The sequence below is a fragment of the Salvelinus fontinalis genome, chromosome 34 (genome assembly GCF_029448725.1).
Source record: "Salvelinus fontinalis isolate EN_2023a chromosome 34, ASM2944872v1, whole genome shotgun sequence".
Taxonomy (NCBI): domain Eukaryota; kingdom Metazoa; phylum Chordata; class Actinopteri; order Salmoniformes; family Salmonidae; genus Salvelinus; species Salvelinus fontinalis.
The window spans coordinates 21,282,340-21,295,932 of NC_074698.1; the positions used below are offsets into that span (position 1 = coordinate 21,282,340).

The 13,593-nt window shown below is 39.4% G+C and overlaps 2 protein-coding genes across 4 annotated transcripts in view; one reads left to right on the plus strand and one right to left on the minus strand.

Moving 5' to 3' along the window:
* Positions 1 to 4,951: 4,951 nt before the first annotated feature.
* On the plus strand, positions 4,952 to 8,183 carry LOC129833485 (recoverin-like). Of its 2 annotated transcripts, none has more exons than XM_055898125.1 (4): positions 4,952 to 5,108; positions 5,167 to 5,561; positions 5,921 to 6,032; positions 6,182 to 8,183. In XM_055898125.1, the coding sequence occupies exons 2-4, from the start codon at positions 5,181 to 5,183 to the stop codon at positions 6,298 to 6,300; spliced, it is 612 nt and encodes a 203-aa protein (XP_055754100.1). In that variant the 5' UTR covers positions 4,952 to 5,108; positions 5,167 to 5,180; the 3' UTR covers positions 6,301 to 8,183. The 2 variants fall into 2 exon arrangements, with proteins under 2 accessions (XP_055754100.1, XP_055754102.1); XM_055898127.1 differs by having other exon boundaries at positions 4,953 to 5,108; positions 5,180 to 5,561.
* Positions 8,177 to 13,593, minus strand: part of LOC129833484 (growth arrest-specific protein 7-like) — a 37,998-nt gene continuing 32,581 nt past the window's right edge. Inside the window, exons 13-15 of one of the 2 annotated variants that reach the window (XM_055898123.1) lie at positions 13,061 to 13,140; positions 12,803 to 12,928; positions 8,177 to 10,557 (exon numbers count right to left, since the gene is read on the minus strand). In XM_055898123.1, the coding sequence (XP_055754098.1) occupies positions 10,444 to 10,557; positions 12,803 to 12,928; positions 13,061 to 13,140 (320 nt within the window). In that variant the 3' untranslated portion in view covers positions 8,177 to 10,443. The remainder of the gene's footprint in view (positions 10,558 to 12,802; positions 12,929 to 13,060; positions 13,141 to 13,593) is intronic. The other variant, XM_055898124.1, reaches the window with a different exon arrangement.

The following is a 13,593-nucleotide window of genomic DNA, read 5'->3' on the forward strand; positions in this document are numbered from 1 at the left end:
CTCTCTCTTTTCTTTTCTGCTTGCTGTGGTCTCTTTTTCTCCCATCTTTCTCCACCCATTCACTAAATGCGTAATTTATTACACAGGACAAATTATATTACAGACCTCCATTTTATTGTCATATCTAACCTAGGCGGTTTCTTTGAGCATAGTAATAAAAAAGGTTAATTTGGGCTTACTCTTTAATCTGGAACAAGGCTCTCGCCAATGCCAACATTGGACTGGACATGTTCTGGCATAGTTGGGCATTACTGATGCATGTTTTCACAAACTACAGTGAGTGTACAAAACATCAGGAACTCCTGCTCTTTCCATGACAGACTGACCAGGTGAATCCAGATTAAAGCTATGATCCCTTATTGATGTCACTGGTTAAATCCACTTCAATCAGTGTAGATGAAGGGAAGGAGACAGGTTAAATAAGGATTGTAAAGCCTTGAGACAATTGAGACATGGATTGTGTGTGTGCCATTCAGAGGGTCAACGGGCAAGACAAAATATTTAAGTGCCTTTGAAAGGGGTATCTTAGTAGATGCCAGGCGCACCGGTTTGATGGTGTCAAGAACTGCAACGCTGATGGGTTTTTTACACTCAACAGTTTCTCGAGTGTATCAAGAATGGTCCACCGCCCAAAGGACATCCAGTCAACTTGACACAACTGTGGGATGCATTGGAGTCAACATGGGCCTGCATCCCTGTGGAACGCTTTCGACACCTTGTGGAGTCCATGCACCGACAAATTGATGCTGTTCTGAAGGCAAAAGGGGTACAACTCAATATTAGTTTTGTACACTCAGTGTATAATTTCATCATACTGTACCTGCTATCATAAAGGTCAGATCAACTCAAAGTGTGACAGTGACTTTAGGTTGTGAAACACATTATTGCATGAGGTTGCAGATCAAGCATCAACATGTGTGCATGCAAAGTCAATCTGTTCCTATTTGATAGCCTGGTGATTGGCTTATGCAGGATGTTACATGCAAATGTAGGCAAACTGCTTTGGGAAATAGGCTTAAGGGATGACAGATGTTGGGAGAAAGGATCCTGCATTTTCTTCAACTGATTTGTCTTGTCCATAACTACTCTCCACCAATGAATACCAAGAGGGCAGCAAGTGCCACTTCCTTCACTGATCAGCAGTTGTGGCCTACCTATTGGAGTTCAGTGCATGGAGCTGACTTGAGTGACACAGAATGGACACAGGGTCACAGGTATCTAAAAATCTCCACTGTGTTGGAGCGGTGCAGTAATTCTTGACATGGAGCTAACATCCAACATCACTGAATGATTGTTTCTATTCAGAGAATTTGATACTGACATTTGTACTCAGCTTTCTGAGAGACCAAACGTTTCTGCACAGACCGTAAAAACAAAAAACCCAGAAGGATTGTTAGATCAGGGAATGAGGAATTAATTCCTCATGGCAGAAGTTATACAGTACACTGTGGAACTACCATGATAATGCTTAGTAATGATATTACATATTATGTAATAACAAGCCTTAAATGTACTCTGTTGTGACTTAATGGGGCAGTGTCACTTAATAGATCCAACTAGATCCAACAGAAAACAGAGATGACAGAGATGACTCTGCAGATTCAAGTGGTGGGGAAAACAGGGCAATAAACGGATGTGTAATCAATCAATATTTGACATAATATTGGACACCTCCTATTGGAAAGTAAGGCTAACCCAGTGAGCTGAGAGTATACGATTGCTGCACAACGATGTTTTGTCAGAAACTGTAAACATAATCCATATGTTGGTATATTGCCTTCCATGTGCTATTCGCCTTAAAAAGGCACAAATACCAAAACATTACTTTCAAGTGAGTGGAACCAGACCGAGGGTTTGAGACATTTTTTCCTTGTATTCTTGTGGTCATCTTTCAATTCTGTAGTATGTTGAGGGTTGGGTAATATTTTCCCTAGGAAATATAGTTTACCCTTGATTATGGGGCCTTCTTAGTTGATTTACAATATTATGTGCAATGATATGCTTATGACCCAATTACTTTGAGTCCATACTGTTTGAGGGGATTTTGATATATAATTTTGGACTGTACACTTGCCAAATGCCCAAAGTCCAGCTTCAGAGTAGTGCTGAAAAACATTCACCAACAATTGTCTACTTCCAATTCCTCCTATTCTTATGTAACAACCAGTAAAAAATGAACATGATTTCCCCTCTCAACTATACCTGTATTGTTTTTGTTTCTGGCCAGAATCCACAATTTACAGAATGAAAAATGACCAGCAGTAGATGAAACATGCCACCTTAAAACTCAAAGCTTACAAAGGTATTCCAGCAAAAATCAGGATTATCCTCAATCTGAATCCTTTCGTGTGACTGCCAATGCCAATGTAAGATGCCAATGTAAGAAATGTTGATTCTGGCATCATGATGATACTGTATGCTGCTATGTCCTGAGGCTCTACAGGCAACACCACTCAGTGTGTTGTTATGGATTTAGAGGTCCACTTCTTTCTTTTCCTGTAAATAGCCAGGAAGTTATTATAACTCGAACTCAACTTACACTACTATATCCTGACCATTATAAAGAGATAAACTTCAGTAATAACTAAAACATCAATCTAATTTCCCACCGACATATTTTACAGTAGTATTTCTTAATGCTGCTTACATATATTTGAGATACTATGATTGGGTTAACTTGCCATCTGATTATGCAAGAGAAATTCCAGATTGAAGGCATAGGAGTGCTTTGAGTGCTTATTCCATTAAAATGTTCAGTACATAAATATGAGTTAGGAATCCATCTGGCTGAACATTGTGCTCAGCAGTTATGATTTGCACAACTATGTTTGTGTCCCCTGTCTCACACTGCCATCACGTCAGAGATAAGCTGGTTACACTAGCTTCATTACCTCTATGACGTCAGTTGGTTTTACTAGGTAACACATTAGATCAAGACCTAAGCTGATATGAGCTCTGCTGGGGCTGCCAAAACTAAAATGAGATGCAGTTAAATGAATAACACATTCACACACACCATCCCACCAAAATACTCTGAAAACCCTGAAAGTTATTTAGGTACGGTATAAAGTTATAAAGATATACGGTATAAAGTTATAAAGATGCTGACATTAACACCAATACCATTTCCCCCATTGTGTCATAGATGATCAGACGTACAGTACTGTAAACGGGTTGCTTAGACTTCACTCTCTTGTAACAAGAGGGCAACGCAAATACCTTGAGCTGAGCTCAGCACACTGACATCTTAGCCTGGTACCTACACAACATACCACTAACACCATAACACACATAATGCTAATTGTCTCACTATCATTTACAGTTTTTATGCTGTTAATACCATTACCAGTCATAACAATTTACTTGAAGATGGTATTATAGGCATCCATATTATTGATCATTCAAATAATAATTCTGAATTTCAAATCAATTACTCCAGAGAACGCGCTTCCACTGCTCCAGAGTCCAATGGCAGCGAGCTTTACACCACTCCAGCCGACGCTTGGCACTGCGCATGGTGATTTTAGGCTTGTGTGCAACTGCTCGGCCATGGAAACCCATTTCATGAAGGTCCCGAAGAACAGTTCTTGTGTTGATGTTGCTTCCAGAGGCAGTTTGGAACTCGGTAGTGAGTGTTGCAACTGAGGACAGACAATTTTACGTTCTACGCACTCCAGCACTCGGCGGTCCCATTCTGTGAGCCGTTGTTGCTCCTAGACTTTTCCACTTCACAATAACAGCACTTGTAGTTGACCGGGGCAGCTCTAGCAGGGCAGACATTTGACAAACTGACTTGTTGGAAAGGTGGCATCCTATGTAGGTGCCACGTTGAAAGTCACAGAGCTCTTCAGTAAGGCCATTCTACTACCAATGTTTGTCTATTGAGATTGCATGGCGCTGTGCTCGACTTTATACACCTGTCAGCAATGGATGTGGCTGAAAAAGCCCAATCAACACATTTGAAAGCGTGTCCACATACTTTTGAGGATGTGGTGTATAACAACGTTTCCTTGTTTAAATCACTACCTGCTGTAACCAATGCTGAAATAAAAATTAAGACTTGCTTTACAACACTACGTAAAAAACTTGACATATGTCAATGACATGGCAATGTTGACATGGTCTGAGTAGGGTCATCTAATATGGGTGTCAATATTGGCAAAGACTCTGTGGAAACATTAATAATTTTCAGGAATTTAATCTAAATTAGCCAACTTTTCTAATTACGCTGAGCATTAGCCAGTTCTAGTAGAGGAGTGTATGATGCTGTGACAGAGCTGTCAGAGTAAAGCCATCACTTTCACAGCACAGCACTTACTCAGCTCAATTCCTGAATTCATTCAGGTCCAATTACTAAAACAGCAGATGGCCCAGTAATCTGCCATGAGACTGTTACAATGGAGAGACTATTCATCTCATCTCCCTATGCTAGCTACAGGGACAGCCCCGAGCTGCTTCACAGACACGGATACCCTGCTCTACAGGTGGGCTGAAACTTGCACACCTTTCACCCTGCTCATTCACATATCTTGTTTACCACAAACCAGGTAGCCGGCAGGTAGCCTAGCGGTTAGAGCGTTGGACTAGTAACCAAAAGGTTGCAAGATTGAATCCCCGAGCTGACAACATAAAAATCTGTTGTTCTGCCCACTGTTCCTAGGCCGTCATTGAAAATAAGAATTTGTTCTTAACTGACTTGCCTAGTTAAATAAAGGTAAAATAAAAATTAAGTCAGTGAACATCACTGTAGTGTCAACTACAATAGGTGAAATAGGATGGTAGTATCAGTATTTTTCAATGGAACAATGGACATATTACATCCAGAAAGCTCAATCTAATCCTTGGCTAATCTTAAACTGTATCAACCTGTATTATGCAAAGCTTGATGTCATTGTGCCTGTATGATGCACACACTACTACCTCATTGGACCCTAGACAATATGTCAACCTCGTATGATGTAGTTATCCTCTTTATCTTCAAGACAGCTTGTCTGGTATTTAACTAGCGATGACCATAATCCTGTTCAGCACATTGTGAAGTGGTCAGGGTGAGAAGGAGAGTCAGACCAAGTCAGGAAGAAGCCAACAGGAGGTTTCCTCCAAGTCAGGTGAGAGACATAGTACACACAAAACAAGAAAAATAACAATATTATCCATTCACCATAGTGTTTCTTTGCAGCATGGGGAATTCTAAGAGTGGGGCACTGTCCAAGGAACTTCTGGAGGACCTGAAGTCCAATACTAAGTACAACGAGGCCGAGCTGTGTGTCTGGTACCAGTCCTTCCTCAAGGAATGCCCCACAGGCAGGATCACCAAGGAGCAATTTGAGGGCATCTATGCCAGCTTCTTCCCTAATGCAGACCCTACTGAGTACGCAAGGCATGTCTTTAGGAGCTTTGATACCAACGCAGATGGTCAACTGGACTTTAAGGAGTACATTGTGGCCCTGCACCTTACCTCCGGAGGCAAGACCCTGCAGAAGCTAGAGTGGGCCTTCGCCCTCTACGACGTGGATGGAAACGGAACCATCAGCAAAAATGAGATCCAAGAGATTGTTAAGGTACAAAAACAAACTATTTCTCTGCCTCTAGTGTGAAGAGACAGTGGTGGTGGTGGTAATTACTGAACCACTCAGTACACAGAATGGACATAAACAAAGATCTTAGTTACAACCAAAAAGTGCAACAAGATGAATCAAATTAAAAGCAGAACATATATTATTTCATACATTTGTGAAATGATTAGGTGAATTGTTTAATATTCTATGTATTCAGTCATCCCGTAAAAATATGATGGGAGAACAATCTTTATGTAGTCTGCATTTCATGAACTGTGCTATTATAGTACATGTGCTGAATTCAGTATTTAATCTACATTTGAAAGTTACATGTTTTTCCCTATTGTTTGATTGCTTTACAGTCAATATTTAACATGATCCCCGAGGAAGACCAAAAGGACCTGCCTGAAGATGAGAACACACCTGATAAGAGAGCAGACAAAGTCTGGGACTTTTTTGGAAAGAAAGAAGATGGTAATTTTGATTGTGAAGAATTTTCTAAATGTGATACGATGAGAACTTCTGGCATGAGTGACTTATGAGATTTGCACAATTAGACACATTAAATAAACAACCATAATAATGTTGATTCAGTCATGACATTTTCTATGTTTCCTTTCCAGACAAGATTGCAGAGAGGGAATTCATTCAAGGAGTGATGGACAACAAGGACATCCTACGGTTGATTCAGTATGATGAGCCCCAGAAAATCAAGGACAAACTGAAGGAGAAGAAACAATAGCTTTCCGACAAAATCATTCTTTTGAATTCTATAAGACTGTTCAAAGCTTTACTGTTTACAAACCCAACTCTCCTGCCAGACCTGGGCTCTTTGTGCGCTAGACAACATTGGCATACACATTGAAGTACCGCACATTGTGGTGGATGACCTGTTTGTCTATGAGCCACCTGGACTTTTCTTCACACTCAAATAACTGTTCTGCGCTCTAGAATTATGGGTGTTCTTTTCTATTTCCTAATGAAATAATGGTTTCCAAGATTCTGTTGCCTGCTGCTGTGTTCACCTGCATTCTTTAGTTTAATAAAGAGAAAGCCACCAGGAAAGGACCCACTGGGCACACACTGGTTGAATCAATGTTGTTTCCATGATATTTCAATGAAATTACGTCGAACCAACATAGAATTGACATCTGTGCCCAGTGGGGAGCTCCTTATGACGGGAATTAGGCTGAAGTTAACACTCCCTGTCTTACTATCAATCCTATTAGTATGTGAAGGTCAGTTTAGAAACATCCTGACAGAGGTTTCTTATTAAGGTAATCATGTCTATAGAATGTGTCTGATAATGTGCTTAGCAGGACTGAAACCTCATACAATGTACAGTATTCAACTGGTAGAACAAAGGAAAGGGAGTCTTTTTCTTGAATATTGTTGATGCTGTCAGAGACAGCTGGAAACTATATCATAAAAACGCTGTGAAAAATGACATTATAAAGGGGTTCTAAAAACATTTAAAAACATAAATATATATACTGCTTTGAGTGAACATGCAGATTGGTCACTTCAGGTAGCTATGTTTTTAAAGGGATTTAAGTAGAGAAAAAGAGTAAACGTGATATGTAATATTACATTTTTGTTGAATGGTTCAATGCATTCTAAAAAGAGCAATACAGATGTGCTTTCACAAATGAGATTTCTTTCTTGTTTGCATTTTTATTTCCCTTCAATATGCGTGTATTTAAGTGTGTAGAGTTGTTATGTTTTGAAATGGTATCATCCCGAATTTGATCATATAAAACACCCTCTGTTGGTTTATATTGTTAAAGAGACATACTATAGTATCAAATACAATAACTGTCTTTGTTTACAAGACCAATAGTAAACATATAACTAAATGAATTGATAAGTTAAGCTTGAGGAGCAGCCTCACCCTATGAGAGTAGAAAGGTTCAGAACTTATGTGACACACCACAGCACAGTTGAAAAATATATGGCAAGTAGAAATCAAAACTAGAGATTGATGGGAGGGACTAAAGGAAGAGGGATAACTAAGGTATAATGTACTGTGCCCGTAAAATGTATTGTATAAGCAGGGAGTATAAGTCTAAGTACTGTTGTCCATTAGCTTACTCCAATTAAGGAAGGTTAGGGGAAAATAATAAATTTGAAAAAAATATATATTGGATATGACGCAAACAATTACATTGATAGAACCCACAATCTGCAATATTAAAGATGATCTAGACTGAGGAGCAGCCCGCTCCATACATTACACACGTCAAATAATGAATTACAGACATGTGCTTTAACTCCAATCATATGTCATCTTGGCACTGAACTTGTCCAAGCTGTAAGGCCAGAAACACAAGGCTTGACTCGTTCTCTCTCTAAAGCCTGATTTGGCTCCCAGTAATGCATGGTCAGGTTTCATGTCAATATTCCCCCACCTGGCCTATCTCCCTGGATCTCCCTGGCATATCCACAGACAGTCAGAGGGGAGGGGATTGACTGTAAAAGCCGGAGGCAAAAGGTTGAATTTCATCTGCTTATTGGGATGAATCCAATTCATTTAAACATGTCCCAGAACTTGAAGTAAGCCAAACTGTATGTAAGCCAGTATATGAGAATGAAACAAAACCCTTTTAAGTCTTGTCAAATCGTATTTCCAAGGAAACGATTTATTGTAGACACAGCATTCTACAGTATATTGTCTGGACAAAGGTCACCAATGATTTGATATTTCTTTAAAGATTGGAAACATTTGAATTGATGTACATGAGAAATGGAAATCAGTTAACAAAAGGCAATTAAATCAACATTAACATTACTACAAAATGACTGGTGAAGTTAAGTACATGAACTTCTAATGTAAGAACTTTACCATAACACATGTAACATTGACACATACTGTAGCAGGATACCTTATACAATAAGTACAACATTTCAATCTGTATTCCTTTGGGATAGAATAATGCAAATCATTTCAGTGGTATTTTCATATTTTCTCACCTAGAAACAATGTGGATAAGGCATGTATATAGTGAATAGATGTTTTCTCTGTATGCATGTCTTGGCATAGTGAATGTACTATCCACATTAGAATATGAAAGGAATGATAGTTTGAGGAGATGGTCCATAAACACAATAAATCCCTGCTTTGTTACACTTCCAGAATAACTAACAGACGGCAAAATACAGACTGACAGACAGACACACAAACATGCAGTATTTTATATCATGTACGCTTGTTTAGGTGGATATGTTGGCTAAAGGCTATGCTAGTATCTGTTAATAGCATACTGTATGAAATGTATGGACGAGTACAGGTTCCAGTGCAAGTAACACTGACCACTTTTTCTGATGAGCTTTGCGAGTCATTAAAATGTGACTTGGAGAGTCCAACTGACCACTTTTTCTGATGAGCTTTGCGAGTCATTTAAATGTGACTTGGAGAGTCCAACTGAGCACTTTTTCTGATGAGCTTTGCGAGTCATTAAAATGTGACTTGGAAAGTCCAACTGAGCACTTTTTCTGATGAGCTTTGCGAGTCATTAAAATGTGACTTGGAGAGTCCAACTGAGCACTTTTTCTGATGAGCTTTGCGAGTCATTAAAATGTGACCTGGAGAGTCCAACTGACCACTTTTTCTGATGAGCTTTGCGAGTCATTAAAATGTGACTTGGAGAGTCCAACTGAGCACTCCTCTTAGATACACAAAGTGTGTTTAGGATAAATGCAAAATAGCAATTCCCAACTCTAAGCAATGGTTGACTCACAAAGTGCCCGTGCAAAATAAATGAATGATTTTAGAATCTGTTGACTATTATCCTGTTATAATTCATTGACAAACAACAAGGTACAAACATTTAGTTGACCGAAAGTGCAAGGCCACTTAAACAGTTAACAGCAAAATACATCTAGCTTGTATCTACAAATATACACCGATGCAGAATAGAATATATCAAGAACATTCCAGGTACTGTTTATAACCTTGAGGCACTAAAAGGTGTTCATTGTAACATGGATCGTCGTCATCGTCTCACCACTGATCCAAAATAGACTCAGGCCTATGTTCCAATCTGCCACACGAGGCTGTTTCACAATCCTAAACATCTTACCCTATTCAACTTTGAGAGAGGTTGTTGTACATAAATTCATGTTCATAACACACCTTAATGAGTTGATTCACTCCTGTTCATTGAGTGCAGTAACTTGGAGTATATACTTTCTGTAAACACATCCCATATACATTGTACTACAGTGCCAAGACAGCCATCATATTTCACAAATGTGCACTTAACCATATACAGTAAATGTAAGATATTTTCCCAAAACATGCATATCTTGACAGGTAAAATGAATGGGTGTAAATATGAAAATATATCATATTTAATATAGGATATCACATAATGTTTCATATTCCAGTATCTAAAATAAAGTGAAATGTTAATAATTAGTTGTTCAGTTTATATGCCAAAAGGTTTTACAATGCATCCAATCTATTCCTCAAATACATAAAAATGTATCCTTCTTAATAGTGTAAACTTCTAATTTTACAACAGATTAAAAAAACAAATGATTGTTTAAGCTTGTTTAGTGGCATTCATTATACAGAGTAAAACCATCAAACATTGTATTACTGTAACATGCTGGTATCTGGACTATTGATCTGTCTCTTGTTTTTCCATTGTCGGTTCAAAAGCACTGCATTGGGAATGCTATCTTTTCTCCAGTTATCACTGTGATAACATTGTGCTATTCTGATGTCATCATAGACAGAATGTACAGGCCTCACCTTATCCTGAACATACATGCACCTGCACCTGTAGCTGTAGTTGGAATGTTCTGTGAGAGGCCTGGGATTCTGACAGTATGGAGGTGGAGGTGTTGCCTCTGGCTGCTTGAGGTACGTCAGTGTAGTTGACTATATGTCCATGTCCACAGGGCGGAGCTCCCCGGTCTTGTGCTCCTGCACCCACAGCTCTCGGTCTTTGGCTGGGTCCACACTCTGAAGCAGCTGATCCACTGGCTCCACCGTCTGCCAACCAACACACACACACAGGCTCATATGGACCTTCATCACACATGAAGCCAACACTGACACATCTCATAGACAATGTAAATGCTTAGAGAACTCATAGATGCTCATTTAGAACACAGTACAATGAGGGGAGAGACAGACACTTCTATCCATAGTGGACAGGGTTAAGCGTACTGTTTCTAGAGACACATCAAGCTGCCTTTTGCTAATACAACTGGAGGCAAAGAAGTGTGCCAGCGGGTATCAGCTGAGCTTGTTATAGTGGCCCTCTAAAGGACCTCCTTATTAGGCTGATCAGTAGTGTGTGCCACCTGTAATTGGCCTTCACCATCACCCAAAGTGGCACTACCCTTGGTATAGGACCCTAAACGTCTCGTTAGATCTGCAGGTGTTAGAACCTCCTAAATGAGGAGAGCATCTGGGTTCATTCTGCCTGTTCAAGTATGGCCCAGTGAAGCAGCCAGCAGGGGGTGATAACAGCTGGTGAAGGGGTGACAGAGGTATGGTGATCGAGTTTGGAGGCAGTGAAATCCTTTTAACTGTTTGGCCAGCATTTTCACAACAAACATGCATACCAAAACGTTGATCTGAGTACATTGCACAAATCCTTTGTATTGGGATACTTGATCTAGAATTGTTAGCTAAAAGGATCTGCTTTAAAAAAATCAACATGCACCACACTCCAAATGCCCTATTTCACTGATGACCATTCTGTTTTACTGTAGCGCTATGCTCTCCAGAAGGTAATCATCACACAAAGTGCAACCTATGTTGTATATTTCATTCTTTAACATAACAGTTCAAACTGCTCATCAATTAACTAGGCTGACCATGGCCAGTTTGGTCTTAAATACTAGACCTAATATAGTAAGTGTAAATACGGGACACTCAAATTAGTATGATATGTTACGTTTGGCATGGTTACATAAGACAGAAGGTTACGGGTATAACGCGAACGTCTAGCAATCCAAAGTTTGCGTACTCGAATCTCATCACAGACAACATTAGCATTTTAGCTCATTAGCAACTTTGCAACTACTTATTACTTTTTAGATACTTTCAAACTACTTAGCACAGGGGTCTCCAACAGATCGATCTCGCAGCCCACCTATGAGTAGCCCGCCAAAAATTCTGAAAGTACATGCATTTTTCACGTTCCACCGCAAACTAACAAAAACAAATCTCACAAGTATCAGAGACCGCAAGCTCCCAGCTTCAATCTAATCAACGCAACATTGCCATTATCCCACAATTGGTTAGCCACTATTCGCAAAAAAGCCAAACCTAACACGATATCTGCCAATTAATTTCTTACCTGGCAGAAGTACTGTATATCATGAGTAAGTATATCATTTGTATCTATTATTTGCAAACTTTGCCATTAAATAAGCATCAGTAGTACAGAACCATTGCTAGACCGGTACATTAGATGGCACATTTCTCACTCTCTAGATGCACAATTAAAGGCGAATTATACTCAAAAATCTAAATGTGTTAGTTTTCTTCCAGACCAAAAGAAAAAGGACTCAGAACATCCAATTTCGTCGTTTCTCTATGAACACGTGTCATTTTGAAAGTGAAAAACAACAACAATCTTAAAACAGGAAAAATAAAACTGAAAAAACATAATTTGAGAAAATATAAAACAATTTGGATTTTATAGAGCCCCCCCTTAGATTTGAGGGGAGAGGAGAAGAGAAGAATGTGACTATTTTAAACCTAGAAAAAAATGAGTAGCTCGTGACGTTTCATTTTTTAGAAGTAGCTCTCATGTCAGAAAAGGTTGGAGACCCCTGACTTAGCATGTTAGCTAAACCTTCCCCTAACCATAATCTAACCCTTAAACTAACTCCTAAAACTAACCATAACCCAATTTTAACCCCTAGCCCCTAGCCACCTAGCTAACATTATAATTCATCATTCTTAACATATCATACGTTTGGCAAATTTGTAACATATTGTACAAATTGCAATTCATCACATATTATACAAATTGTAATTCGTAACATATCATACGAAATGGATGATGGGCATCAACAAATTAACACATACCATATGAAACGTAACATATCATGCTATTGGGGTGCCCTAGATGTACTTTTACTATGTTACGTCTAGGTCTGTTACGGTGACCATATTCTACCCTTGAGTCCAGGTTGTCATGACTGACAGATTGGTTGTCTGACTCCAGCAAACAGCCACATGTTCTGTCAGGCTGACTCAAGGGAACCGCCACTTGTACCGTAAGTGAAATGGACACATGGCTCACACTTTGGTTGAACATGTCAGTTTCATGTCGCAGCGTTGTGTACTGGCGTAAATGTTGTCGTATCATCTCCACCCTCTCAACCTCAAGTCTCTCCAGCTCCTGAAGAACAGAGGGAAATACATAGACAAGGAATCAACCTCACTGTCAAAACAAAGATAACAATGAACATGATCAGCTTTTATTGTTTGTTATCAACAATGAGACTATGAAGAGTTAGTTCAATTGTATTACCAGGCTTGTGGTGACCATCTCCTCAAACCACTTGGACTGGGCCCGGTTGTACAGGTCCACATTGTGCATGAGGTCATCACCTGTAGAGAACAGATTCAGTGGTCATTCAACACAGTGTATTTAACAAGGAGGTAATACTCAACAAATCAACATTAAGTTGCTGGTATACCTGTGCAGTTAAATAGAGGTAGTTAAAGATGAAGGACTACCGGCTTGAAGTATTTACTACATTAAATGTAGGCCCTAAATTAACTTATGCATGAGGAAAGGTGTGCATGAACTCAGTCCCTATGTCTCCAGCAAAGGGCACTCAGTAACCATGCCTGTTGCAGTGTGGGACATCTCTATTGATGCAACGTAATGCAGAGGCTAACCTCCGATGCTAACCTCCGATGCTAAGTCTATAAAAGCTTGGTTCAATAGGGTTGAAGAAACGTGCAAAGCAAATGTGACCTAGAAACGTTCTTCTACATTTCAGTTCAATCTATTAGACATATATTACAAAGGCCTATTGTAGAAAGGGTGTAAGAAAC

Coding starts and splice junctions, on each gene's coding strand:
- LOC129833485 (XM_055898125.1), top strand. CDS start 5,181: ATGGGGAATTCTAAGAGTGGGGCACTGTCCAAGGAACTTCTGGAGGAC. Junction 5,562..5,920: donor AGATCCAAGAGATTGTTAAG/GTACAAAAACAA, acceptor ATTGCTTTACAG/TCAATATTTAACATGATCCC. Junction 6,033..6,181: donor TTTTGGAAAGAAAGAAGATG/GTAATTTTGATT, acceptor TTTCCTTTCCAG/ACAAGATTGCAGAGAGGGAA.